This window comes from Cryptomeria japonica, chromosome 5, assembly GCF_030272615.1.
Source record: "Cryptomeria japonica chromosome 5, Sugi_1.0, whole genome shotgun sequence".
NCBI classification, from domain to species: Eukaryota; Viridiplantae; Streptophyta; class Pinopsida; order Cupressales; family Cupressaceae; genus Cryptomeria; species Cryptomeria japonica.
Genome location: NC_081409.1, coordinates 306133182 through 306159173, shown reverse-complemented (window position 1 = coordinate 306159173; position 25992 = coordinate 306133182). Strand labels below are relative to the sequence as shown.

Sequence of the window (25992 nt, the reverse complement as noted above, 5' to 3'; positions counted from 1 at the left end):
CTTAATGCTCTTTTTTGAGTAGGTGTCATGCGAGTAGGGCATTTGTTGTTGAGCAGGTAAGTCACAATTTCCTTGTACCATTCATCTGGGGTGACATCATCCAATTCATAAACTTGTTGGATCAATCCGGGGCTGTCGACTGCCAGTGTCTGAGCTAAAGCTTGCCCTCGAACAAGTTTCATAGGCTGGATTTCAATATCAAATTCTTGAATGATGGCGACCCACTTGCCTCTTCTCTCTCCTAGTTCATTTTGCATAAGGAGGGTTTTTACCACTGCATCTGGTTCAATTGCGTAGATCTTGGCCCTTAAGAGGTAATGTCTGAATTTTTTAATGGCTTTGACCAATGCATATGCTTGTTTTTCAATATTGGGATATCTGAGTTCCGCATCTTTCAACGGGGTACTCATGAATGCAATTGGGTTCTTGTCCTTCTCTTCACTCCTCTGGGTGAGAATAGCTGCACAAGTGTATTCAGAGGCGAAAGAATACAGGTAGAAGGGCTTCATTTAATCAGGACTGATCAGTACTGGTGCTTCTGCGATTGCTGACTTTATCTCCTCGAATGCTCTCTTGGCCTGTGTCGACCATTCAATTTTCGCGTCTTTCTTCAACATCTCATTCAAAGGCCTGACTATCTCGGCGAACCCGGTGATGAATTTTTTGACAAATTTGATCTTGCTGAAGAATGATTTGAGTTCCTTCCTACTGGCTGACAAGTTGATGGTTGATATAGCCTTCACTCTTTCAGGATCAATAGAGATTCCTCTTTTTCAAATGACATGTCCTAACAGCTTTCCTTCCACAACCCCAAATATGCATTTCTTCGGATTAAGAGAAACACCATATCTTTTGCACCTTTGGAAGACTTCTCTTAAATCATCCACATGATCTTCCCTTTTTCTGGAGAAAACTATGATATCGTCCATGTATATGATGATGCATTTCCCAATTAGGTCTCTGAAGGCGATATCCATGGCTCTTTGAAATGTGGCCCCAGCATTGATAAGACCAAAAGGCATCCTTTTGTATGCAAACGTTCCCCACATGGTAGTGAAAGCGGTCTTCAGTCGATCTTTAGGTTCAACCAATACTTGATTGTAACCTGAATATCCATCCAGAAACGACATCATCTGTGACCCGTTGACAATCTGCAATACTTCATCTAGTGATGGCAGTGGATAATTGTCCTTTTCTGAGGCTCGGTTGAGATTTCTAAAATCAACACAATCTGATTTCTCCACTCTTTTTCCTGACGGGAGCCAGGTTGGCGACCCACGTCGAATGTCTCACTGGAAAGATTATTTTGGCTGAGAGCAGCTTCTTAACCTCTTGATATATTAGAGGTTCCAGTAAAGGATTGATCGGCCTTTGTCTCTGTCTAAACGGTTTGCTTCCTGGCTTCCAAGGGATTGAATGAGTGATGATTGTAGTATCATAAGTCTTGAGATCCTCATAGCTCCAAGCGATGACATCTGGGAAATCTCTTATATTTTTTAAGATAACATTTCTTTCCAGCGAGGTGCAAGCTTTCCCAATGAATACATTCTTAACTTGACCGCCATCACCGACATTGATCGTGTCACATGCATCTCCTCCGATGCTATGGCTTTTCATCTCTCTCAATTTGTCGGGGTCAAAGATTTTTTCTAACTCCACCATTCCTTTGGGAATAGTGTTTGTTTTAAAATTCAGAACTCCTTCCGCATCTAATTCTGCTCCCTCTACTTCATCTTCATCAATGATTTGGGCTAAGAAGACATCTGTGTTGATCAAGAAATCTAAGATGTGCTTGTCGTCTTCAAAGACTTGAAAGTTGGTGATGTTATCTGGGACTGAAGGTATTGAGGTTAGTTCTACCGTGAACTTTTTTAATCCCTCCATAGCTAATGGTACCAAAGAGCTGGCAGCTTGTGCAAGGGAATTAGCTACTTGATTCTGATGTCTGTATATGGACTTGATATTGAAGGCCTCAAAACTTTCAATGAGATCCCAGACTCGATTCCGATATCTAGTCAACCTTTTGTCATGGCACACATACTGCCTTCTGATTAGCCTTATTACTATTTCTGAATCTCCATATACCTGCAGTATTTTAGCTTTCTTTCTGATAGCCAGCAATAATCCATGAATCAATGATTCATATTCAGCCACATTGTTAGTGCAACGGAACTGTAGCCTATGGGCGGCAAGGTAGGTTTCTCTTGCCAGACTGATTAATTCGAAGCCAGCTCCAGATACTTGCTTGGATTTAGATCCATCGAACCTTAATGTCCACATTGAATTCTCTTGGCCCTCTGACTCTTGGACCTCTTGGCTTTCTACTGATGTGTCGGATAGAGTTTCATCTTCTGAAGAACTTTCAAATTCTGGATCTTTAATTTCTTCTACAATCAATTTTTGTGGGACCCTCTTGTATACTTGTTCTAATGCAGTCTGGCACATAGTACAGGATAATTCTGAATGGATGGCATTATGTATCCTAGACCAGTTAGGGAGGAGCAGGTCTCAGATAGACGCTAAGTTGCCAAGTTGTACACTTTGCTGTACATTCCTGTGGACAAATTTTCTAAAGTTTTCAAACATTCCATCATCATCCTGGTCGAATCCTTGGTAACTTTCCACGACAATTTCTGTGGATTCCATCACCCCTTGTTGATTGTCTTTGTCTTGCAGGTTCTGTATCATGAAGACTTCTTCTACTTTAGGTTTGTATGTCCCTAAATCAGTTTCCAAGAATAGGACTTCATTATCTTCTCCATACTCGGTTATCATAAGTCTCAATCTCGGAGTACTGTCGATTTTGATTTTGTTTAGAACTCCTCTCCAGGGTAGCCACATATGTGCAAAGTCTGTCGACACATATCCATTCAATTTTCGTGACCAATCTCTACTCAGAAGCATCCCATATGTGTCGGGTATATCCACGACTGATATGTCTATGAAGTTTTGAACCCTTGGGTCTGCAGCTAATTGCATGTGGATATTGTTCAGTTCTCCCATGACTCGAACATCTATCTTGTCTAATTGAGTAACTTTCCTCTTGGTAGGTGCAGGAGTTATTCCTAGCTTCTGGCAGACAGCCAAAGGCATCACATTACTAGAAGCTCCCGAATCATACAGACAGTTGTGCAATAATTTCCCAAAGATTCTGACTGACAACAGGAATGGGGCTGGCTCATCTTTCCCTTGGTAAAGGATTGAGGAATCCTCATTGCGTTCTTGATTCTTCACTTCATTGATCTTTGAATTGTCACTGTTTTCTGACGTTTCCTCTTTTGAATTATCTGTATTCTTTAGAGGCTTTCCTTTCTTGATCGCATCTTTCTTATCTGCAACCCCTTTTTCTGGAAGGATCTAACTTGTAGTGAGACTTTCTTTGATAGTGGGTTGAGTTTTCTTAGCCTCACCTCTTTTGAGTAATACCTTTCCTTCTAACATATCTTCCTTTTTGGCTGGGAATGTTGCGGTGTGGACCATACGCTCGTCTTGTTCAGATTGTTGCTTTCTATCAGCTTCATCTTCAATTACATTAACAGAGGCCTGAACATTGTTGATCACTTCTTTGGACGCATTCTGAACACTTGGCCTTACTGTGTTTGAATCACTCAGACTGTGAATCACAGTGTCTTTAATTTCTGACACCTTCAGTAGTTCATACAGTGGGAGGGTAATTTTAACCTTCTTGAGCTCTTCCAATACCAACATAGCCAGTCTTTTCATTTCACTTCTTGGCGGAGGAGGCACATTCTGTGGCCTATAGTCTCGCGCATTTTGTGGATACTCTGGATTATTACTTGCTTGGGGATCTGGAGGAGTAGAGAAATTGTTTGGAGGGATCGATGTTGTCAGAGGTTCTTGATTTCTCTGATTCCTTTGGTATACCCTCGGACCTACACCTCCTGAGGACTGGTGGAATACTTCTTTTATCTCCTCAACTAGGACGCTGTTATTCAAAGGTGGGAAATAATACTCCGAGTCTTCAACAGGTTCATTTGCTGATGCAGGTGGAAGCTGGTTACCAGGAGGTACCATTGGTCCATTAGCCGATCTTGGTGGAAATCTCCCATTCTGAACTTGGTTATTTTCTCCTCTTGGTAAATGTTTGTAGCTTTCCACAACCATGGCTTGATCATACCGGGTAGTCGGGACCATTTCATATCCTGTTGTAGGAAGATTTTCAGGTGGGTCATTGCTACGCATCTCCTGCTGGAATATGTCGGCCGCAATTTTGAATTCCGGACACTACAACTCAGAATGTTGGTTTGTATTGTGGAGTCTACACCAACTGGATAAGGCCGCCTTTGCTAGAAACACTTTACTGGTAGGATGATTTTCCTGATTCTGTGAACTTGATGGATTGTCTAATGGCGTCACCACGTTTCCATTATTAGGGGCTGTATTCCATGTTCTCCTTTGAAAGCCCTGATTATTGTTCCCCTGATAGTTATTCCTGAAACCCTGATTATTATTTCCATGGAAATTTTGATTGCTTGCTTGTTGGCCTTGGTTGATCCTTTGCATACTTTGAAGTTGATTATTTTGGTTTCTCAACTGAGTTACCTCAGTTGACAGCTTCTTGACTTGTTCAATCAACTCCTTCATTTCGTCTTTTTCCTCCTGTGTTCTTGAAGTATTTGCTGCATTTTGCAGGTACATAGGTTGTGCTAGTGGGGCTTGTGAAAGTGCAACTTTGGGATGAAGCACCAACTGGTTTGCCGGCTGCATGTTAGGATATGTTGCTTGTGGAACAGGATTCATGACTGGAGTCTGGTTGGTTAATGCCATGCTAACTGCTTGTATTTGGTTCGGTGTTGCAGTAGGTCCCATATGAAGTAGCGGCCCAATAATATTTTGTCCCATGTGTTTACTGACCTCAATAGCTTTTGCATATGCTGCGTTTAGATCATTCGGGAGAGGATGTGTCCTTACGAACATGGCAGTAAGATGATCTAAGGCTCCATAATAGATCTCCCTTGGGTCAGCAGTGAGATAGGGATGTCGTAACATAGTGTAAGCCCTGTGGAACCTGTTATTGAAAGAAGTGATCGGCTCATGTTCTCTCCTTCGAATCTCAACAAACTGTCTATATTGCTCTGCTGGTGTGGTTGGGATACCAAACTTTGCAATAAATGTATCTTTCATTGCATCCCAAGTCCTGATTGACCCTGTTGGTAAGTGAATGAACCAGAAGTATGCCTCTTCTCCCAATGAGTAGGGAAAAAGCCTACATGCTACATCTCCATATTCAACTCGCATGTTACGAAGAAGATCTTCAAACATCTTGATGTCTTCCTCCGCTGTACGATTAAAATCACTGGCATTGAATTTGGGGTAGAAATTCTCTGGATTCTTTGGTATATCATGATAAATTGCAAGTTCTAATGGTAATGAATTATTGATCATCCATGTAGCGCCGTTGAGTGCATGAACAGGAGGAGGAGGAGGAGGAGCATTGTGAGCCATCGTGCTTCCCGAAGGTTGGAAACTTGATTGAGAACTTGATGACCCGACCTGGCTTGCTGTTTGAGCGATTGCTTGGATACTTGTGTGAATTGCTGCTTGCATTAGTTCTTGAAGGGATGGAGCTTGTGATGACTCAGGAGTGCCTTCTAATCTCGGTTCAGACTCTCTTGGGGTATCTTCTCTCTTAGCTCGCTTCGATCTTGAAGTAAACTGAAGTTCAGTTAGATTCTTGGTGCCTGGCGTAGACCTCAATATTCTTTGGTGTTTTTCAGGCGAGAAAGAACCAATACGATCCAGCGTGATGATCTGTTTTACAGAGACTAATGCAGGTTCCTCTGATTGTGAAGTTCTTTGGCGGCGGCTGTTTGGCGTTCTTGAGCTCTGTCTGCTTCTTGTTCTTCAACACCCAATTATGTTGCAGCTCAGACGGACACCTGCAATTGAACTAAACACAATTTTAATGGTTTAGACTAACCATACACAGGGATACACAATCAACATATCCCCAATGGTATGAACCTGAATCCATCAACTACTTGCACACCAAAAGAGATCTATCTAAACCTACTAAAGGAAACCATGCAAACAAAATAAAACCAAGAGGATATACACCAAATCAATGTCCATATATTGATTTCAGTTGCTATTACAACAATTTCTGCAGCATTTCTATGCTACTCTTAATCTGAAAACTGTCTAACTCTAAAAAATCTAACTACAGTCTAACTATCTAACCCTTTACAATGAGAGGCATCCCGCCTTTTACAGATTTTACAATTTGAATTGAGGGCCAGGATTGATTGCATCCAAAGGCCTTGGTCTGCCTTCTAGAAGCCTGGCAGCTTTAACCGATGCCTACTCAATTCTCAGTTATCCCCCCAACCACATTTCCAACTACCTACAACTGTTTGGCATTAATTCGGTCCTCCTGGTAGTTGGGAATAATTGACCTATGTCCCCTCACTTTGAATTCATTAGGTGAGGCCCATAGGCAGTCTTTTACAATAAAACAATTCAGTTTTTTAAACTGATTTTCTGGAATTTCTTCCAGCTGTGTATCTTTTTGAGAATGCACATTTTGTAGCATTTTGTGTGTTCTTTGTCTTTAGCTTGGCTGGTGGACTTCAACTTTGTGGTCCGGTGGGGCGCTTCCTCGTGCTTTGTTGCTTCGACCTTGCACTCTGCAACACGTTCCTCATTTCCTCTTCCGGCGTGGCTCGCGATTGCGTCTCTAGTTTGCGTTTGAGGTTGCCGTCAATCTGCAATCAATGAATTCCACTTTTAATAATTTTTTTGAAAAATTAAATACATTAATTTAACAAATATTATAATTTTAACTTTAAATGCCCCTCGATGAAAATTCACGTGCTTCATATCTTTTGTGAGATATTATTACAACAAATGTCTTCCTCTGATGAATCTTCGGGTGATTTGAAGGTTTTGGGAGATTTTGTTTAAAGTCAAAATGTTGCCTTTGATAAACTTCGGGTATTTTCACATGTTTTGTGCGACTTTGCTCTCAAGGCTTGTTCATTTGCTTAAATTACCAAACGTTTAAAATGCCCCTCTCATAAAATCGGGTATTTTAAGTGAAATGGGCAACTTTACTAGCAAAACTATCGAACCCCCCTTTTAAATGCCCTCTTCCTTAAGTATAAAATTCGGCCATTTTTACTTAAATAAGCAAACTTTCTTTTAATCATGTGATAAATTCGGGGTTTTAGGCTAAAATGCGCGACTTTTCTTTTCATCCTGCCCTTCACTTAATGATTTTTCAGGAATTCAAATGAAAGTTTTTGATTTAGGATGGCCTTGCTTTTTTTGGCCTTTTTGGCCTTTAGGCATGACTTCCTTTGTTTCACTCCTTAGCAAAGTTTTCAATTTCGGGCCTTAGGAGCCTTTTGCGCGATTTTGATATGTATTAAAGTGCCCGTTGTTTGAAATTCGAGCTATTAAGACTCTTTTGCATGAATTTTACTTTGTAAACTTTTTCGGGCTCTTTAATAGGAATGGGTGATTTCTTGGAGTTTGTGTGCCCTCTGATAAAAAACAAATTTTGGGTATTTTGTTGAAGTGGGCGAAGTTTACCTTGAATCGCTCCTTGAAATTCGTGGTTGAAACTCGACATTTTCCAACAAATTGTGTGATTCTTATTTAGTTGTTCTTACTTTGATATGAAACTCGGCCCTTTGATGAAGGATGTACGATTTTCATTTTAAGCAACCTGGTTTTAAATGTTTCTTCATACCAAATTCAGGATTACAGAGGCGATTGCACGAATTCGCCTTAGCTTTCCAGTGAAACCTCGGGCCTTTTAAACACATTGTGGTTCTTTCTTAGAAGGAGAGATTTTCGGCTTTTGGATAGCAAGATAGTGGTTGCATTTTACGACAAATGTCCGAACTTTCCCTGCTATTCACTTACATGCTCGACCCTTGATATTTTCATCGGGCTTTATCGACGATTTTAGAGTCGGGGAGAACACAAATTATCGATACCTCAAGAAAAAATTGAAACTTCACTACTGCGCCTTCATCGGCATTGTGAAGGCATCTGAGAGCAATCAAGTCATGCTCCTTTCGGGATTTCTCTCAATATTTACATAGAAGTGATATCAAATGACAAACCCCCTGCGCTGGTCAATATCATGGGTAAATTCAATGCTTTGTTCATTTTGGCTTCCTATCACACTTTCTTCTTCGGGCAAAATTAAGAAAAGGGGTCCCTTGTCCGGGACAGGGTTGGGTGTGCAATACGCACAACAGGTAGTATATGAAAATTTAAAATGTCATTGGTTGAAAGTATAGTAGTAAATGCAAATTTAGATTCATCAATGTTCAAGTGTAGACATGATGCATCAAGATTCATTGATTCATGTAGAGCAATACATGAAAATAAAAGAATTCATTCTTTGCTCTCCTTTGTTAGGGTCCCTAAAGGGTTGTTGGGGCTCTTATGCCTTCCCCAAGTCCGTGCCTCTTCATTTATGTTATTATTATTATTTTTTTTTTGAAATTTTTGAATTTAAAAAAATAGTTATTCATGGCATTTAGCCATACCCTAGGACATTCTCATTGTACAAACTCCATTTTGATAATGATAACAACTAGTAGAAAAAATTGTAATTATTCGATAATTACAAAGGAGATTCGATCTCCTTAAATAGAGAAACATAAGACAAACTAGAATAGAAACATGAAAGAAACATTCTAAAAACAAACTAAACTACAAAAAAGGAAATTACCTAAAAGACTAAACTAAATGACCATTAAATACAATAATAATAAATATTTTAATACAATTGGAGTTTGTTCGAGGCCATTCACACAAAGAAACACAATAAATTGTCTCAATGATGTCACAATGATGTAGTTTTTGTGTAATAAAACCTTTGCCTTAGCACAAGAAAGATGGAGGACATAGTTGCTCAAGAGTCTATGGTCTTATATGATATTGATCCCTACAGAGACTGGAATTGCTAAGGATGAGGACACCCCCGTGTTTATAAAAGACAAGTTTGCTCATATTAAGAGGCAAGCAATTGAATGGAATCTTTGTAGATGATGTTGAACTTGAAGGAGAGGAATCGTTGCCATCTAGTTCCAAGGTGGAGCCTTAACTTTCCAGTAAAAGAGTGGAACCACAATCAATTGCAAGGAGTAGTCCCTTAACCTAATTTTGTATGAGAATGGGGAAGAGAAATTGTAAAGTGTTGTAACTTGTATATATATGCAACTTATGATGATGACTTTCAATGACAATCATAAGACATCTTTTTTATTGGTTGTTTGTTGTATTCGCACGATGATGCGATATCGTACTCTTTCTGTATTCAAATCTAATATAAAACAATTACCCATGTCTTATAGACTCGCTAGATACATTTTCTAACTATATTTGGTATAAGTTATGTTCTTTAAGGAACTTTAATATTTTTCTAAGTAGTTGATTTTTTTTGCCAAGTCATTAGGACCGACTTTGTGAACTTACATGTGGATGCCCTTGAAATTTCTAGGGTAGTGTTGACATGTATTTTGTACACTATCAAACACAGAATAAAATACCCAAGGGTACCTTATCCTCTCTTGAATAAAGCCTCCGAATGTTGAAGATGTCGCGAAAAGGTTCAATCGGGATGACTTCAAGGTTCTTGTATGTAGGGTCTCTACGTGTGGATAAACTCTTTGTGGTATGATGTGATTTGCTGGAATCACAAGGGGACTTACACTTGATGACTGAACTTCTGATTTGCTTTGAATATTGCTGGAACACAGGCTCTTACTAGCTTTGATTTGGAAAAAAAAAAAATAAAGGAAAAAAGATGAGGGCGAGGAAAGAATCTAATCCTAATACTAAGGAATGTAGGAGCAATGATTGATCTTTGATAAAATTCTAACTAAGTCTTGTTTTGACATCTCAGGACCATCTACACAAGGTTAGTGCGATCTTCGAAGGAAAGCTTTATGATGTTCAAATCATCACTGCAGGCATAGACACCATTAGGTTGATGCATATCAATGAAGAAGCGACAATTGAAGTTAAGCTTAAGTTGAATGATTCCAGTTGACTACACAAGGCAAGTCTGCAATCAACAAACTGCTAGTAGTATGGATATACGAATTTCACCATCAATCAAGCACATTTCTTCCACTCATCTAATAACACGAAATCAAATATGAGAAGTATAGAGACCATGCAAATTGTCGAATCGACCCATAAATTTCACCATTTCTTCAATGAAGTTACAAGTCTTTTACAACAACATCTTGGCAACAATCTTTGCCTTCTCTCTCTACTCTACTCTAATTGCTATTCTAATCACCTTCTAACTAGTCCCTATCTGTCTTCTATTAACTGCTTCTATATTATCTTTACAAATGAAGAGCTGGGGCTTATATAGTGCCCTCAATACAATTCGATGGCTTAGATCAATTCGAGATCAATGGCCAAGATTTTACAATGAAAACCCTAATTAGGGTTTGTTACAACCATTACATAACATTTAATGCTTGACCAATGAAATAATTGTATTGCTTGGACACATGTCCTCTCTGGAAAATTCCACCAATGAATAGCCGGGGTAGGTACATCGAAGTTTGTGCCATCTCCCATGAGTTAGGTACATTGAATCTGGACATTGTTGAGGTGGATCAATCCGACTGGAGAAGTGATGACTAGGATGCCACCTCGTCTAACACTTGTAACTTGGTAGATATTCAACTTGATGTTGTTGAGAAGCTAGCTTTAATTAATTCATCTGGAACTATCCGCTTCTTCAACGAACCCTTTGCTCCGACTTCTTTTGTCTCTGATGTGCAGGATGATGATGTACCTCGCCTTGGAATGCTGGATTGGAAGAGGTCGCCCTTGTTGATGTTTGATCGAAGAAAGCCATCCTTGTCGATGCTAGACTGGAGGAGGTCGCCCTTGTCCTTGCTTGATCTTCTTGGAGGAGACCGTCCTTGATCTGGCTTGATTTTACAACTCTAGGATCTCCATTTGATGCCTACACAAAATATTAAAGTTAGTCTTTTGAGCATCAAACCTCAAAGCATGAAATTTAAGACCTTTCAACGGTAAAACTTAAGATATTAATTTGAAAAAGTCCTGATAAATCAAGAACTACACATTTTCAAATTAATAATGAATGGAATTTGGATCTTCAAGACTTAGACTTTACAAAATTGCAATGGGATCATAATAAGTCTTGAATAAGATCTTCAAAAAATGATTTTGCATACCTTCCCTTTGAGTATTTAAGTACAAAACCTTGAAAAATGAAGGAAGAGGACCGGATTTTGTTGGGCAAGATTTATAGTCCTTCCTTGGATGAAGTACGCCTCCTCTAGTTTGAAAAAGAATAAACTCCACTGGCCTCTTCAAAAATCTGGAAATTCGCCTTCAAATGTCTTCAAAAAATCTGGAAATTATCCTCCAAACTAGCAAGAAATACGCCTCTCCAATAGCCTTCAAGATGAATTTCGCCCTCCACTAGCTTCTCCACACTTAGTAGAAATTCGCTCCACTCCTCTGGAGTTCGCTCCTCAAATTGCTCTCCAATTTCGCACTTGAAAGGATGATTGAATGATTTAAATTGTGAAAAAACACCTTCCAATATATAGAGCGCTTACCTTGATCCTTGTTGAGGCCGACCTAGCAAATAAGCTTTAAAATACAATAAAATCCCACTAAGAAGAAGGCCGACTTGTCAAAATGAGTAAAAATAAGGGCTTGTGCGCTCCACATTTAATTTTAATTTAATAAAAATTAATTTTAAATGCCTTTATAATAAAAATTCGATTTTTTGAGGCTCAAAATCAATTTATTAAATGCCAATTTAATTTAATTTTTTCAAATATTTCGAAGTTGGCAATTTTGGCATCTAATGCGATTTGGAGGATATTAACTCCCAAATATGGTAAAAATAATGAATGCCATTAACTTCGCTCTGGTCCCTTGGAGAGGGACAGGAGCGCTTTTCTCAATCCAGGCCTTGCATTCCTCATTTTCACGTTCAAAACTTCATCTAGGCATTTTAAAATGACATTTTTGATTGGAGTCTTGAGTTTAATTCACTTGATCTTTTAGAAGGGACCTGCCTTATGACATTTTCGCCCTGGACCCTAGGTGAGGGACAGGAGCACTTTTTCACTTTTGTCCTCAATCCTTCATCTTTCATTTGTTGATTCTCGTTGTGGAGTAAGCAATGATCTCTTTCACTTGTTCCATGCATGCCCAACTCGTTTTTTGCAAGGCAAAATGAGTGTTCCAAGGATTTTCGCCCTAGTCCCTTGGTGAGGGACAGGAGCACTTTTTGTATTTTAGGCTAGGATTCTCAATTTTTGAAGTCAAACCTTTATTCATCATGCTTTAGAAGATCCTTCCCATCTCGCACAACCTTGCCTTAGCATAATCTCGGAGGGGAATTGTTGATTTTATAAAAATCGCCTTGGTCCTTTAGTGAGGGACAGGAGCACTTTTGAGTCCATTGCACAAATTCTTGATCACATCAACTTCAAATTACCCTCAAGGCGTAGAACATCATTCCCCACTCCTTCTTGAGCCTTGGTAATAAAAATATCATTTCAGAATGTAAGGTAAATGGTCATATTTGGAAATTGCGCCCTGGTCCCTTGGTGAGGGACAGTAGCACTTTTGCCAGTTGTCGTCAAAATTTGCAACTCTTGCATCTCAATTCCACTTCAAGGCATTTTAAACACTTTTTCAAACTTGCGCCTTGGCCTCAATTTGTCCAAAATTGGCGAGAAAGGCTAGATAACATGTTAAGTGCTCTGGTCCTTCAGTGAGGGACAGGAGCACTTTTTCAACTTCAAGCTTATCCGTCCTTTGCTAGCTTCCCAAATTATCTTCAATGGGCTAATCATGTCCTCTTCCATTCATTTCAATCACAAACTTGCCTTGGCCTTGCAGGAAATTCACACTTTTTGGAAAATCGCTCTGGTCCCTTGGAGAGGGATGGGAGCGATTTTTTGCAAAATCGCTCTGGTCCCTTGGAGAGGGACGGGAGCGATTTTTTGCAAAATCGCTCTGGTCCCTTGGATAGGGACGGGAGCACTTTTTGCATCTTGGTGTATTTCTTTGTTCTTTTAAACCTTCAATCGCGTCTAAGGCATAAAACATTATTCGTCCTTCCCATCCAAGTCAAGTTTTGCCATAAAATATCAAACAAAGAGGAGAAACTTGAAAAAGTGGCATGGTCCTTCAGCGAGGGACGGGAGCACTTTTTGTCATTTGGGTTGATTTACTCCTTTATGAACCTCTTAAATTATATTCAATGGACAAAACATGCTTCCCTTGACCTCTTCAAATCGTAAAATCACCTTAACCTTGCAAAGATAGTGCGAATTTGAAATTCAGTGCTTCGGTCCTTCAGTGAGGGACGGGAGCTTTTTTTGCCCTCTAAGCCAAATTGTCTCACTTTTCGTCTCGAAATTCCTTTGCTAGGGAAGATTTCATCTTACTTCACGCTATGAATAAAAGTTAATGTCCAAAAGAGGTCTAAAATTGTGCATATAAAGAAAAGTGCTCTGGTCCTTCAGTGAGGGATGGGAGCACTTTTGACCTTCTAGGCAAAAACTTCATCATTTCATTGTTTTCAATCAAGTCTGGACGCTTTATCATGTTCATTTCGTCCTTCACCATGCCTTTGATGTTTCGATTTGACCAAACAAGGCCAGGAATGGCTCAAATAAGTCTTTTCGCCCTAGTCCCTTAGAGAGGGACAGGAGCGCTTTTGCCTTGGTCCCTTGGAGAGGGACAGGAGCGCTATGCGCTCTGGATCCTCAGTGAAGGACAGGAGCGAAATTTGACTTTTCGAACTCTCCGACAGGATAATTTGTATGGAATATAACATTTAAGTATAAGAAAGAACTTATACTTTAAGTTATATTCCATATATACTTTCAGGATGTTTGAGAGTGGTTTCAGACCTTCAGGAGTTATATTGCAAAATCTAGTTTTTTGAGGTTTTTCAGTTTCCAGACTTAGTCAAATTTCAGGATCAGGACATTCCAGACTTAGTCAAATTTCAGGATCAGGATATTCCAGACTTAGTCAAATTTCAGGATCAGGATATTCCAGACTTAGCCAATTTTTAGGATCAGGACTTCACTCAAGCAGGACCTGCTATCCATGATCTCCCCGACAACACTCAAAAAATGCAAAGGCCAACTGACAAAACCCTAAAAGACCTAGAAAACAAACCCTAAAAAGCAAAAAACATGGGTCCCCATTTGCAATGGGGCGATGTGTGAAAATATCACAACAGGTAGGAACACCCAAGAAAGCCTTGAAGATGCATGCTTCTGTATCCCTTGTAAACATGATAAGAGTGGTTAAGATTTCATTTTGTATGTAAGTTTAGAAAAAAACTTACTTAATAATGGCCTAAGATGTCTTTGTATACATGAACTTTATCAGTTGATTGAAATGGAAAAGAGTTGTACTTGTTGGTATCCACATATTCTAATAAAAGTATAGGCTATATATCGAAAACTAACACATGTTTTGAGAATTAGATATACATTTTAAATTAAATACATTATATATATTTTTCCATTTTTGAGTATATGAGTACCATGTTTTAAAAAAGTTGAATCTATTTTGTCACCAATACCGAATATGTCTCCATTCTCAAGGTAACATTATTATTATTTTGTTGGTTTTGTAGAATGATTCATAGTAGTATTCCATTTACAGGACATTGATGCAACACAGTAAAGGTGTAAATGGGATTAAACTAGTATGTTTTAAAAAGGAAAATATTGGCAAATACCAGCCAACTAAGATATAATACAATATATATAAAAGATTTGAAAATTTGAGTTTGTTATTTCACATAAAATATAGCTTGTAGAGATTAAAAATAATCATAGTACATTAAATAATTCAATTATTAAAAACAAATATTGTTTTTCAATAAAAATATTATATTTTTACCTAAAGAGGATTAATGTTAAAAAAAAGGGCTGGTCCTAAAATAATGATACCATCATGGAGCACAACCTTCTATTTTAGGGCAGCCCAATGTTTCTTAACTAAACTCCTCTAAACGGAAAATCTCATTGGTTTTTAAAATTTTAAATGAATCTACTCAAAGTAAATCTTAAAAAGAAAAATTTAAATTGTCCTAGCCTAAAACCTAAACTAAAATTATCTTGTCTTCCTGAGCTTTTATTTGCCCATAACGGTAGAAGTCACACGGAATAAAGAAGGTATATGTAATAAAAACAATCAGAATGAAATTTCGGATAGCTCGGGAAATGGCACAACAGATGTGGCAGGCCATGATTGCCCAATATTAATTTTGAGTTTTTGCAGTGTAATACTACCATTGAGTGATTAAATCTCTAACAGGTATCCTATAGTGGACCTTGTTGGCATTGTGTTGTCATTGATGTCAACCAGTATAGCATGTCACTGATAAGTATGGAATGTTGACCGGTGAGCAAGTATTGGAGACCGGTATGGAATGTCAACCGGTGAGTGATGTGTTGACAGTTTGTTGTTGCCAACTGGTAAGCACGTGACTGGTAAGAAAACAAGGTTGAACCAATGAAGAAGGGCATGCAACCAGTATGTAGTTTGATTGATGTCATACAACAGGACTCCCACCGGATGAATATGTTGTCACCGGATGAAGAGAAGACTGACAGATAGAGTGCTGCCTCTAGATAGCAAGGAAGACATATGGAAGTCTACTGGGTTATATGTCTGGTTGAAGTTGTGTCTGCTCAAACAAGGAAGTCATATTAGTGCCTGTTGGTGTAAATAATTATTCATGATGGATATTATTACACTTACTTAAGTTTACTTAGGATAGTGCATTTCATAGTAGTTTGGATATGAGACACTTGGGTGTTTGTGCCACATTGGGATAGTGTGTGTAGGAGAAATTCCACCTCTTATGGTGTTGATCTTGTTATTACACTATCATATCCACTTATTGTGGAGTGATAATTCCACCTTCGGTGGGTGATCCACCTCATGTGGAATATTATATTATTTCTCCTACCTACCCACACCTATTTCCTACCTACCCTTGTTTCTTATTGAGCCACATGTCATGTTTGTGTGCTCATACATATCCCTAGCCTTGCCTATATAAGCAGGCTCATCTACATTGTATGAAACAACTATTAATCATTTTCTATTGATGAGAATACAGTTTATTCTTGTCCTATATTGTGTCTCTATTTTGTACATTTCATTGACCCCTTGATCTTGGCAAAATCCAACAGTGCCAATACCGAAAGCAGAGATCACAATGTAATGACAACTGGTTCCCACCAGTTATTGGTCAGCAGGTGACAAGGATCCACTCCCACCGGTTAGTGGTAGTACTTAGTTTATCTCCCAACATGCATGGAATGCATCATAACCCTTCGAGATAGGTCAGTCAAGAAATATAAGGCAGGTGGTTGAAGGCATATACCGGATGACCAAAGTGAACCATAAAGATGCCTCAAGTGTGTGAGAAGAGAGATATGCACCAGATCAACAAGAGAAGGCATGATGAGCTATCGGGACAGAAGAGGAAGAGTAAGTTGTGATGAGTTTGTCACTTTGACAAACCAGTTGAGATGACATCTGAGCTAATGAAGGAGAAGGAGACGTTTAGCACTTGTAGACATGGATCTACTCCGAGATGCTGATGTCAACTGGAATGCAGATGTAGGGTGATGCATGACAGTTGAAGATTGATGGCATGGTGTCGTCAAGGATGTTACCGGTATGCAGGCAGATGTATTATCAACCAGTAAGGATGTCAACCGGTAAGCGAGCAAAAGATACAAGTGAAGAGCTCTCATCAGATGAAGATATGCATGGTGACCCACTTTGGATACATGCGGTGGATTGGCAAGTTTGGTGACCGGGCTGATGTGATCCCACTGGCAGAACAAGAGACTGCATGGTTTGAAGATTAACCGGTTAGAGCATAACCGGTAGGGTAAGATGAATCGGTAGTATAAGGTATAACCCGGTTGTGTGTTGTGATCGGTGACTAAACTTGAACTGACATAGTGAGTAGAGGTGGATGCCGACAAAGAAGACACGTGGCTTCGAGGTGGCAAAGTAGAAATGCTAACATGTAGAGGTCGGTGAACGAGGTAGTTGGTGATTGGGGTGACATTGAATGTTGATTGCGATAATCACAGGTTAGATGCAGAGGGTTGCGGCTCAAGGCAGATCAAAGGACATAGATCTGATTCTTTGACATCAAGATCGATGCAGGACATCAGGTTGTAGATCCGATTTGGAGAAAGGAACTGCAAGATCATTTAATGTGATTGACAAAGAGTGAGGCTGACAAACAGGTTGCAGTTTACTAAAGATAGTAAACGTGTTTTGGAAGAATAAAATATGGTAGTACCATTTGTTCTGATGCAGATTGTGAATCTCGGAGAAGAGATTCGATGAGATTTGATACGGATTGGGTTGGTGGAGAAAACCCTAGCACGCCAAGCTTGAATCTCTGTTTTGGCGGGAATGCACAAGTATAAATGTGCAGATCAAAGATCAAAGTTAATGATGCCGGATGCAATAGGACAAAGTGTGAGTGTGTGAGAAGAATCAGTCAAAGTGTAATCTGTAGAAGATCATAGTGACTGAGTGTTGGAAGGAGAACTGGTAAGAGGGGTTTAACCGATAAGGAACAGAGTAACCGATGAACTGTCTTAGAGTTGACAGTCATGTGAACCGACAGTGGTTGAACCATTAAGAAGGCATCAAAAAGTGAGTGAGTGCAAAGTCGTGATCAGAGAATCAGTAGAGCAGAGGCATAGTGAGAGGAAGAGGATTCAACTGGTAAGACAGAGTGCGAGTAAGAGAAGATTTGGCAAGGCAGAAGAAGAGCAGAAGGAGAATTAGAAAGAGAGGGTGAGTAGAGAACGGATAAAGAACAAGGCAGGGTTGAACCGGAAGAGAAGAGCTGAACCGGAAGAGATAATTAATTGCAGAGGTTACAAAACTCATTTGTAACTGGGTTATTACTATTGTATTGTTAGCATTCATTGTAAGCACTAAGTTGGCGCTCGGTGCTACTTGGGTTGGTGCCCTGAACTTTGTATTCAGTTTTATTTGTGAGGTTGGATTGGAGCAGTAGACTCCAGCAACATTTCTCATCGAGGTTTTTCCCATATTGGGTTTTCCTCGTATATCCGGTGTTATGTGATGTGTCATTGTGTGTGCTTGCATTTTGATCTCTTCCCCTATCTCACCGGTATATTCACTTTGTGTTAGATCTGGTAACCGGTACACATACTCAGGATTAAAAGGTTAAAAATATTGATAATCACTGATTCACCCCCCCCTTCTCAGTGGCATCCTGTTTCAGTCCCTCTATTTTGTTCTGAATATTTTGAAGTGTTGGATTTTTTTCTGGCTGAAGATATCTTTTTCAATATATTATTATTTCATTTTGGATATTTTGCCTTCACATACCTTTAGAATTCTACGACAAAAGAATGTTTTGGTACAGATTATGTTCTATGGATTTCACACAAGAAAGAAGTATAGCACCATGTGTGAGAACTTGTGCAAACATTGAACTTGATAGCTTCCAGAGGAATTATAGATGAGATGTTTGGTGGTTGGGCCCGAATGTCGGACCTTAAATCACCTACCCAATCTGATCTAGAAGTCTTTTGGAAATTGATACAATGCAAACAAGCTACTCTCAAATAAAAGATTGTACATGATGTTACTATAACTGGATCCATTTGGTTGCAATATTTTGTTCTATGTTTAATTGCTGAAAAAGCTTTCAGCAGTATTGATGATTTAATATAAATGTAGAATGATTACATTGCAATGTTCATTGTTTTTTAATCGATTTGAATTACTTTAGGAGTGTACTACACTAGACAAGTGGATTGTTCCAAGAGGTTTCATTATCATTTTGAAGGTCTCATGTGGGTTGATTTAATTGGATATCCCCTTCTTAAAGAATACAGAGAGTTTTGTCTGCATTCAATCTATCTTTGCTCATTTATCGAAAGAAAGATAATGAATTATCAAAGCCTTTAAGGAACTTGATGTGGATCTTAAAGAGATTGACTTGAATGCAATTATTTCCTATCCTCTAGGTGGAGTGTCTTGTTTGGAATTGTGCGATGCCAGGCAGCTTTTAAATTCATCAGACTATTGGCTATTGGATGTCTGCTAATTTTCAACTTTATTAACTCTTTTTTTGGTATATGCCTTAGGCTGGTAAGTTTTCTTCTGGTTGATCTAATCTTATTTTTGTTTAAATTGTTATATAATCTTAATTTTGTTTAAATTGTTTAGTACATCAAGATAGTGTGTGTGTAAATATCTTGTTCTCTTTTTAGTTTTTCTTTTTCAATAATGTCGGAATTGTTGTAAAATAAATATATATTTTTCCTTGGGATATTCTGATTTTGAATATTGGACAAACATCTTTTGTTGAGATCTATGATTCCACATCAACATTACATTTGAAGTCTTCTTTCCACTACCATTGCTGTCATGCACCGTAATATATCGCTTCCTCCATTATGTCAACAATTTGGGCGCGGAAGTATACCCATGGGGATTGAACTGAGAACCTTAGTGCCATATCTCTAGCATTTTAGTGCTGTGCCCCAAGAATCAAGATTGTCCCCTTTGCTTTGGTGATTTTCATCTTTTGAAGTTTCTTGACTTTCTAAGTAAATATTTTCACATTTTCTAGGAGCTGATTGAACATGGCATATTCAAAATCCATTTCCATTATGGAAGTTGGCTCTGTGTCCCCGTTGCAGGCAATTAAGTTCTCAGTTTCATAATCTGAAAGACCTTTTTTCATATGGTTTTATTTACTTGCAGATCTATAGGAATAATTTGGATATGTTATGAATGAGTTCAGCTTACTCATAATTTAATTGTTTACAGGTACTATTTCCTCTTTCATCAAATGTTCAGTTGACAAAACTAAAGCAAGTACTTATGTCAGCAATTGCTTCAGATGAACCATGCATTTTTAATGGCACAGATACAATGCAGATTGATAAATCAGATAATGGAAAAACAGAAGCTATAACAGATGTTCTTTGTTCTTCTACTTGCAAATTAAGATCAATTGTAAGTTCGCAGTTCTTCGTTTTCATTTACTTGTTCTGCGTTACCTGTATGCACTTGACTTTTTTTTATTTTGTCTGATTTCAATATTTTAGGTAACTAATCATGGTCACTTCTTTTGACTTGTTGCTGATGTGTGAACATCCTTACCTAGATTATTGAATTCTTAGATAATTAGTGCCATGGCAAATTGTTTGAACAGACGCTAATGCTATCAAAGATGTGTGATTTGTTACTGAAATGCCGGCTGGGTTTTAGTAGGCTCGATGGAGAGAGTTGTATGTCTCAAATGAATTTCTCATAAGTATCATCTTTTATAACTTCTGTTAATATCAAACCTCCTAGGAAGATGCAAAGGAACATCTTAGGTTATTTGGAAGAATGATGGTTTCAAACATATTCGTGTTGGATGGAGTATCTTGAAACGAAGTTTACAACATTGCTTTTTAACTGCCACAAGTGGAACGCACTGTTTGCAGAGGCAAGATTAGGATGTATGTTTTAAATCAAAAGAAAGAATGGTAAATGGGATACCCATGCATGTAAACAGAGTTGTGGTTTCCACAGAATGGTAAATGGGATACCCATGCATGTAAACAGAGTTGTGGTTTCTACAGAATGGCCTTTCAACATAACTAAAGCTAAAGTAGGGCACCCTTAGTATTAGTAAATGCCATAACATCACACTTACTGAGTTTAATCCTCCTCCATCTAAGGTTGAAAATTCCCGTGGCTTTGAGGGCCAATAGGATCACATCAACAACAAAGTGAAGCCCTGGAAGAAAGAAGACAACCATGGTAGCTTCAATTGGCATTTTAATACTAATCGGATGAGCTGTGATCTGTATGGAAATGCCTGCTGATGTCTCATAAATTTTCATGATAGTGGTCATCCTAGGTTTAAAGACAGTAAATCACCAAGATCAAATTAGAAAAGGAATTGTCCAGTGGCCAATAATTCACCTAGTGGATTGTTTGTTGTATGCACTGAACATCAGTGGGAAAGTCTTGCGTTTGCTAATTTTCATAGTCCAATGAACATATCCAGTGTATTTAAAACTCCTAATAGGGCTGGGCAAGTGCTTAGCTGATACATGCATTTAACAATTGAAAATTTGTTATATAATGGTGTAGTTTTTATGAGGACTTTACAGTTGAGTGAAGGTGGTTAGAAGTGGCAGCAGCTAGAGCACCCAAATATAAAAGCATTCTGTGGACAAAAGCAATGGTATACATGATTCACAGCCTAGTGCAACTATGAAGAGCACCTATTTGGTTCAACTGTAAAAAAGTTAATCCAGCTTCAAAAAATACCTATTTGTTTTTTCTGAAAATGATTCTGACTATATTCAATAATTTGGAGAGCTTGCAAACTTTTTTGAACCTTTTGGTTGTTTAAGTGAAAAACAAACATAAGTGTCATGATGCTGATTGGACCAAGTTATCGGTATAAGAGCGAAGTTCTGGAACTGCCCAAAGTAATACAAGTTTTTGATTTTATAGATGAAATGAAATTTATTAATTCTAAGAGTAACCAAAACAGAAAATGCACACAGTTATACTAGCAACAATTTAGTTTAGACAAAACCCTCAGATCAAATCCGAGCAAATGACAAGATAATGAAGTAATTTTAATAAGAGTACATTAGTCAAGGTTGTCAGGAGCTGATGAAAGCCTAGGTCAAAGGCTTGGTCTATAGATCCTTGTAATCAGATATCAGAGCAGAGGGCCTCACAACACTATGTGGAATGGGGGGTTGGTAGCAATATCTTTCATTATGGAAGGGCCTATGCATGGCTGGATGATATTCATAGGGGAATGCCTAGGTTTGAGAGGGCTTGGTTGTGGACCATAGGTGGAGGAAAAAAGGCTTCCTCTGTCAATTCTCTTAAGTGCTTAAGTTGACTACACTTCATAGATGAGCATAGGCTAGTGATATGTGTTTGTCTCAATGGTATGACTTCTGAATAAGAGAACTAGAGTGTGCTTGAAAACAAGTAAAGGAAGATATTTGACACTTGGTATGAGGAGCTTGAGGAGGTCGGAGTTGACTTGTAGACTTGGTTTTTTCTCTTGTGAACCAACTGTATTGTTGGGGCATCTAATTCTCCTAACCCTAGCAAGCCACTGAAAAAAAATATAAAATAAATATTTAACCTATTAGTCCTAGAGCATCTGAAATATTTGCTGTCTAAATAGTGATAACCTCTTGGAGGTAAATAGATAGGCATCATTGTTGAGCATAATGGAAGAATTGAGGAAAGAGAGACTCTAGAATCTTTGTATAAACACTATCATTACCCTTCTATTCCATAATACATGAGATTTTGGAAATAAAGTGCCTACCTTTCATCACTTGAAGGAAGTAGTCTGCGAGTTTTGTCTCTATGATAGAATGGTGGTTTGTCTCAACTCATCAGTGATTGAATCAAACTCTTGATTCAGGGATCCATAAATTTTGTGACTAATGATGTTGGGGATGGGCAGGTTTATCTGATGATCCCATCAACAATCTTTCATAAGTGCTTGGCTTAGAAGGATGACTTATGGTTTAGAGGCCGTGCAATATGGAATACCATGTTGGTTCCTGGTGAGATCCAAAGGAGCAAATTGCTAAACATAGTAATTATTTGTGGCCAAAGATAGGATAGCTCATAGATGCAACTATGTCAAGGTAAGAAATGAGCCTAAAGAAACTCTGGAGTCAAAGGTGTTGAGCAACAAAATTGACCTCATTGGTATTCTAAGGGACTGTCCATCTGTAACAGATCACATGCTGGAGCATAATAGTTTGGACCTTGTGATATGTATCCAATCTGTTAGAAGGTTTGTCATTGATGTCAAGTTTATCCAAGGCTTATTTGAGCTGTTTGAGGTGTGTGACTGGCTGCTTTAGGTGCTTGGGTGTGTGGTTGAGCTGTGTATATGTCTCCTTGAACTGCCGTAGTGTCTGCATCAGCTGGCTGTGTGTTTGCTAGAGCAGTGTGTATGCTTACTTGTCACTCTTGTCAGCTTCCAATTCAGTCTTTTGCCATGTCAGCAGTCTTAATTTCGGTGTAATGGATTGTATAGTTGTGCCTGGCGGCATATTCTAAAAATTTCAGAATGATTTTAAATATTCGATTCTCATGAATCTGGGTCTTATTTTTGGCAAGGCCATGAATTCTTTATTAGTATCGTGGGCAATTAATATTTGGTGGAGGTCGTGCTCTGCACAGACACAAATGAAATAAACATATCGTTATAGTGCAAAAAGGGGATTACGAATTATTACAAAGATGAAGTCAAAAATTGTGTGGAGTATTTTTCTTTGAAAATCTGGTGTGTGTAGTGGAGGTGATGGCCTGCAGTTTTTATTCCAAATGAGAAGGCTTTTTTAATGCTTTTCAGAATTATTTTTATGATGCACGTAGGGAGACAGAGAACAATACAAATTCAGCATACTGGAAAGATGGTTTAAAAAATAAAGCTTTGAATTGAACATTTTTGATTTACTGTGCTGGAGTTTTGTAATGGGAGAGGAGAATATCGTGTGTGTGGGTAGTCATTTTCTTTTTGACTGTGAAGTCATTCTTTGTGTGCTTTATGCGTGCTGGGTGAGGTTGGTTTATGTGTCGATATTCTTTTTTGGAGAGCTGGTTATTCGCATCAAGGAAGCCAAACTCTAATGTCTATCATTTACAACAGTCGTGAAAAGGTTGTTGATGTCCGACGGCATAAAATTTCAAAGGATATATGCTGAAGATTGTGATTTGTGATTGATGTTCTTTGAGGAGTGTTTTTTTTGTCGACCGTTTGAAACATATGGTTCAGGTTGTGTCTGTAAGGATTTGAGTGTGCAGCCAAAGTGTATTTTCTGGAAGCGCTTTATGAATTTCGATGTGCAGAGCCGTTTTTGATAAGTTGTCTTGTAGTTCGTTTGAGGCAGATGTGTTTTTTGTGAAGGCGTTCTTTTTTGGGAATGAACTTGCATGTTATTTTCTTTTGAGCAGAGAACAATAGATATAGTAGATGCGGTGAATCATTTTTGGTGAGGATATGCATGTAGAAAGGTTGATGTGGTGTTCTTAGCTGTGTCTGAAAGATGAAGAGTTGGTGCTCTAGGAATTGGATTGGTGCCTGATTGACAGAGTGGGTGCTTCACTGTTACTGATTGTACTTGAAAAAGAGTTGATGCTCTTCATGTTTTAATAGAACCTTTTTATACTGTGGTTATTTACTCGAAAGGGTTTTCCACGGGAAATTCTTTTGTCATCTTTCTAATGGTTGTTCTTTTGAATGATTTAATTTATTATTGTCTTTAAAAGTTTTTCTTCAATTGTTATTAGAGCAGGTACCTTCTGTTAAAGGCTTAAAAGCTTGAAGGTTGATTCTGTTGGCGTTTGAAGATGAATGCTTTGGAAGGTCTTGCAAGGAATAGAGCTCCTCTATTTGATGGTTCTAATTATGCCTTCTAGTGTGTTAGGATGAGAGCATATCTGATGCCTCTTGGATTCGACGTTTGGAACAACATTGTGTTAGGTTACACACCTCCTCAGAATCCTCCATCTAATGCTGATGAAAAGAGAGCCTTTGATTGCAACGCAAAGGCTATGAATGCTATTTTGTGTGGATTGTCAGAATCAAAATTTGTGAAAGTAATGCATTGTGACAGTGCTCAAGCAATAAAAATGCCTATGAAGGAGATAAAAAAGTAAAAAAGGGCAAGCTTCAGACTCATCTGATGCAATTGAAAGTCTGAAAATGAAGGAGGAAGAAAATGTTGCAGCATATTTCCTAAGGCTTGATGAAGTGATTAACTCTCTTAAAGGCTTAGGAGAATCTGTTGATGATAAAGTTGTTATACGAAAATTTTAAAGGTCACTACCTTAAAGGTTTGACACAGATTTTTGAAGTTGAGGAGTTGGCTGATCTTGATTAGATGACCATTGACAAGCTCCATGGTGTATTGACTGCATATGAGATGAGGACAAACATAGAACCTTCAAAAAGGGAAACTGCATTCAAAGCTTCAAAGAAAGGCAAACAAAAGAAACAAGCTTCAAGTAGCGGTTCAGATGATGATTCAGACTCAGAAGAAGTGTTGTTCACTAGAAAACCAAAGGAGGACTTTAGCAAAAACAAGAAGAAAACCTCTTTCAGATGCTTTAACTGTGGCAAATCTGGATAGTTTGCAGCCAAATGTCCATATGAAGATGATGATGACAACAGTAATGAAAAAAAGCCAAAATTTAACAAAAGGAAGTATAGAGGCAAAGACAAGAAGACTTGGAAATCTAAGAAGAGTCTTTATTCAAAAGAGGAGAGTGATTCATCTAACGGAGGTGATGATGAATCTCTAAGTGATGAGATCTTGTTCATGGCTATGGAAGAAATTAATACAGAAAATCAAGAAGATGAAAGTGATCTTGGAGAAGAAGATGGGAAGTGGACTTGGAGCAAGAATTGATAAGTGCTCTCAATGAGATCAAAAGTCTTACGAAGAAAAATTTGAGTTTGAAGGTGCAACTCAAAGAAGAAAGTGAAGAAAAATCTGTGAAATTACGAGCTCTCGAGGATGGAGAGAAACAAATAAATGATTTGAAAATACAGATTATTAAGCCGTGAGAAACTTGAAGAGGAATTGAAAAATCAGATTAAGGTAAAGGCTGAAAACCGTGAGAAACTTGAAGCCAAGATTGTTTCTCTTAGGAAGATAGAGAAATCATCGACACCGCTGAACCAAGAAGAGATAAATCAGAAAGGTTCACTTTTGTTGGATAATTTGTTAGCTTCTCAAAAATAGTCCTTAGACAAGGGTGGAGTTGGCCTTGAAGAAGGTCAAAACTTGAAGGTAGAACAACGGACTTCTAATGGTGAGAGCTCAAGGATTTCATCTTCAAAAATCAGAAATAATGATTTTAGGCAACCTTTCAGTGCTAGAC

General features: G+C 38.4%; 1 protein-coding gene across 8 annotated transcripts in view; it reads left to right on the top strand.

The window, feature by feature from the left end:
• LOC131066561 (uncharacterized) overlaps positions 1-25992 on the top strand; it is a 190385-nt gene that overhangs the window by 76495 nt on the left and 87898 nt on the right. For all 8 annotated transcript variants that reach the window (XM_058001366.2, XM_059221434.1, XM_059221436.1 and 5 more), the window contains one exon: positions 19882-20070. In XM_058001366.2, the coding sequence (XP_057857349.2) occupies positions 19882-20070 (189 nt within the window). The remainder of the gene's footprint in view (positions 1-19881; positions 20071-25992) is intronic.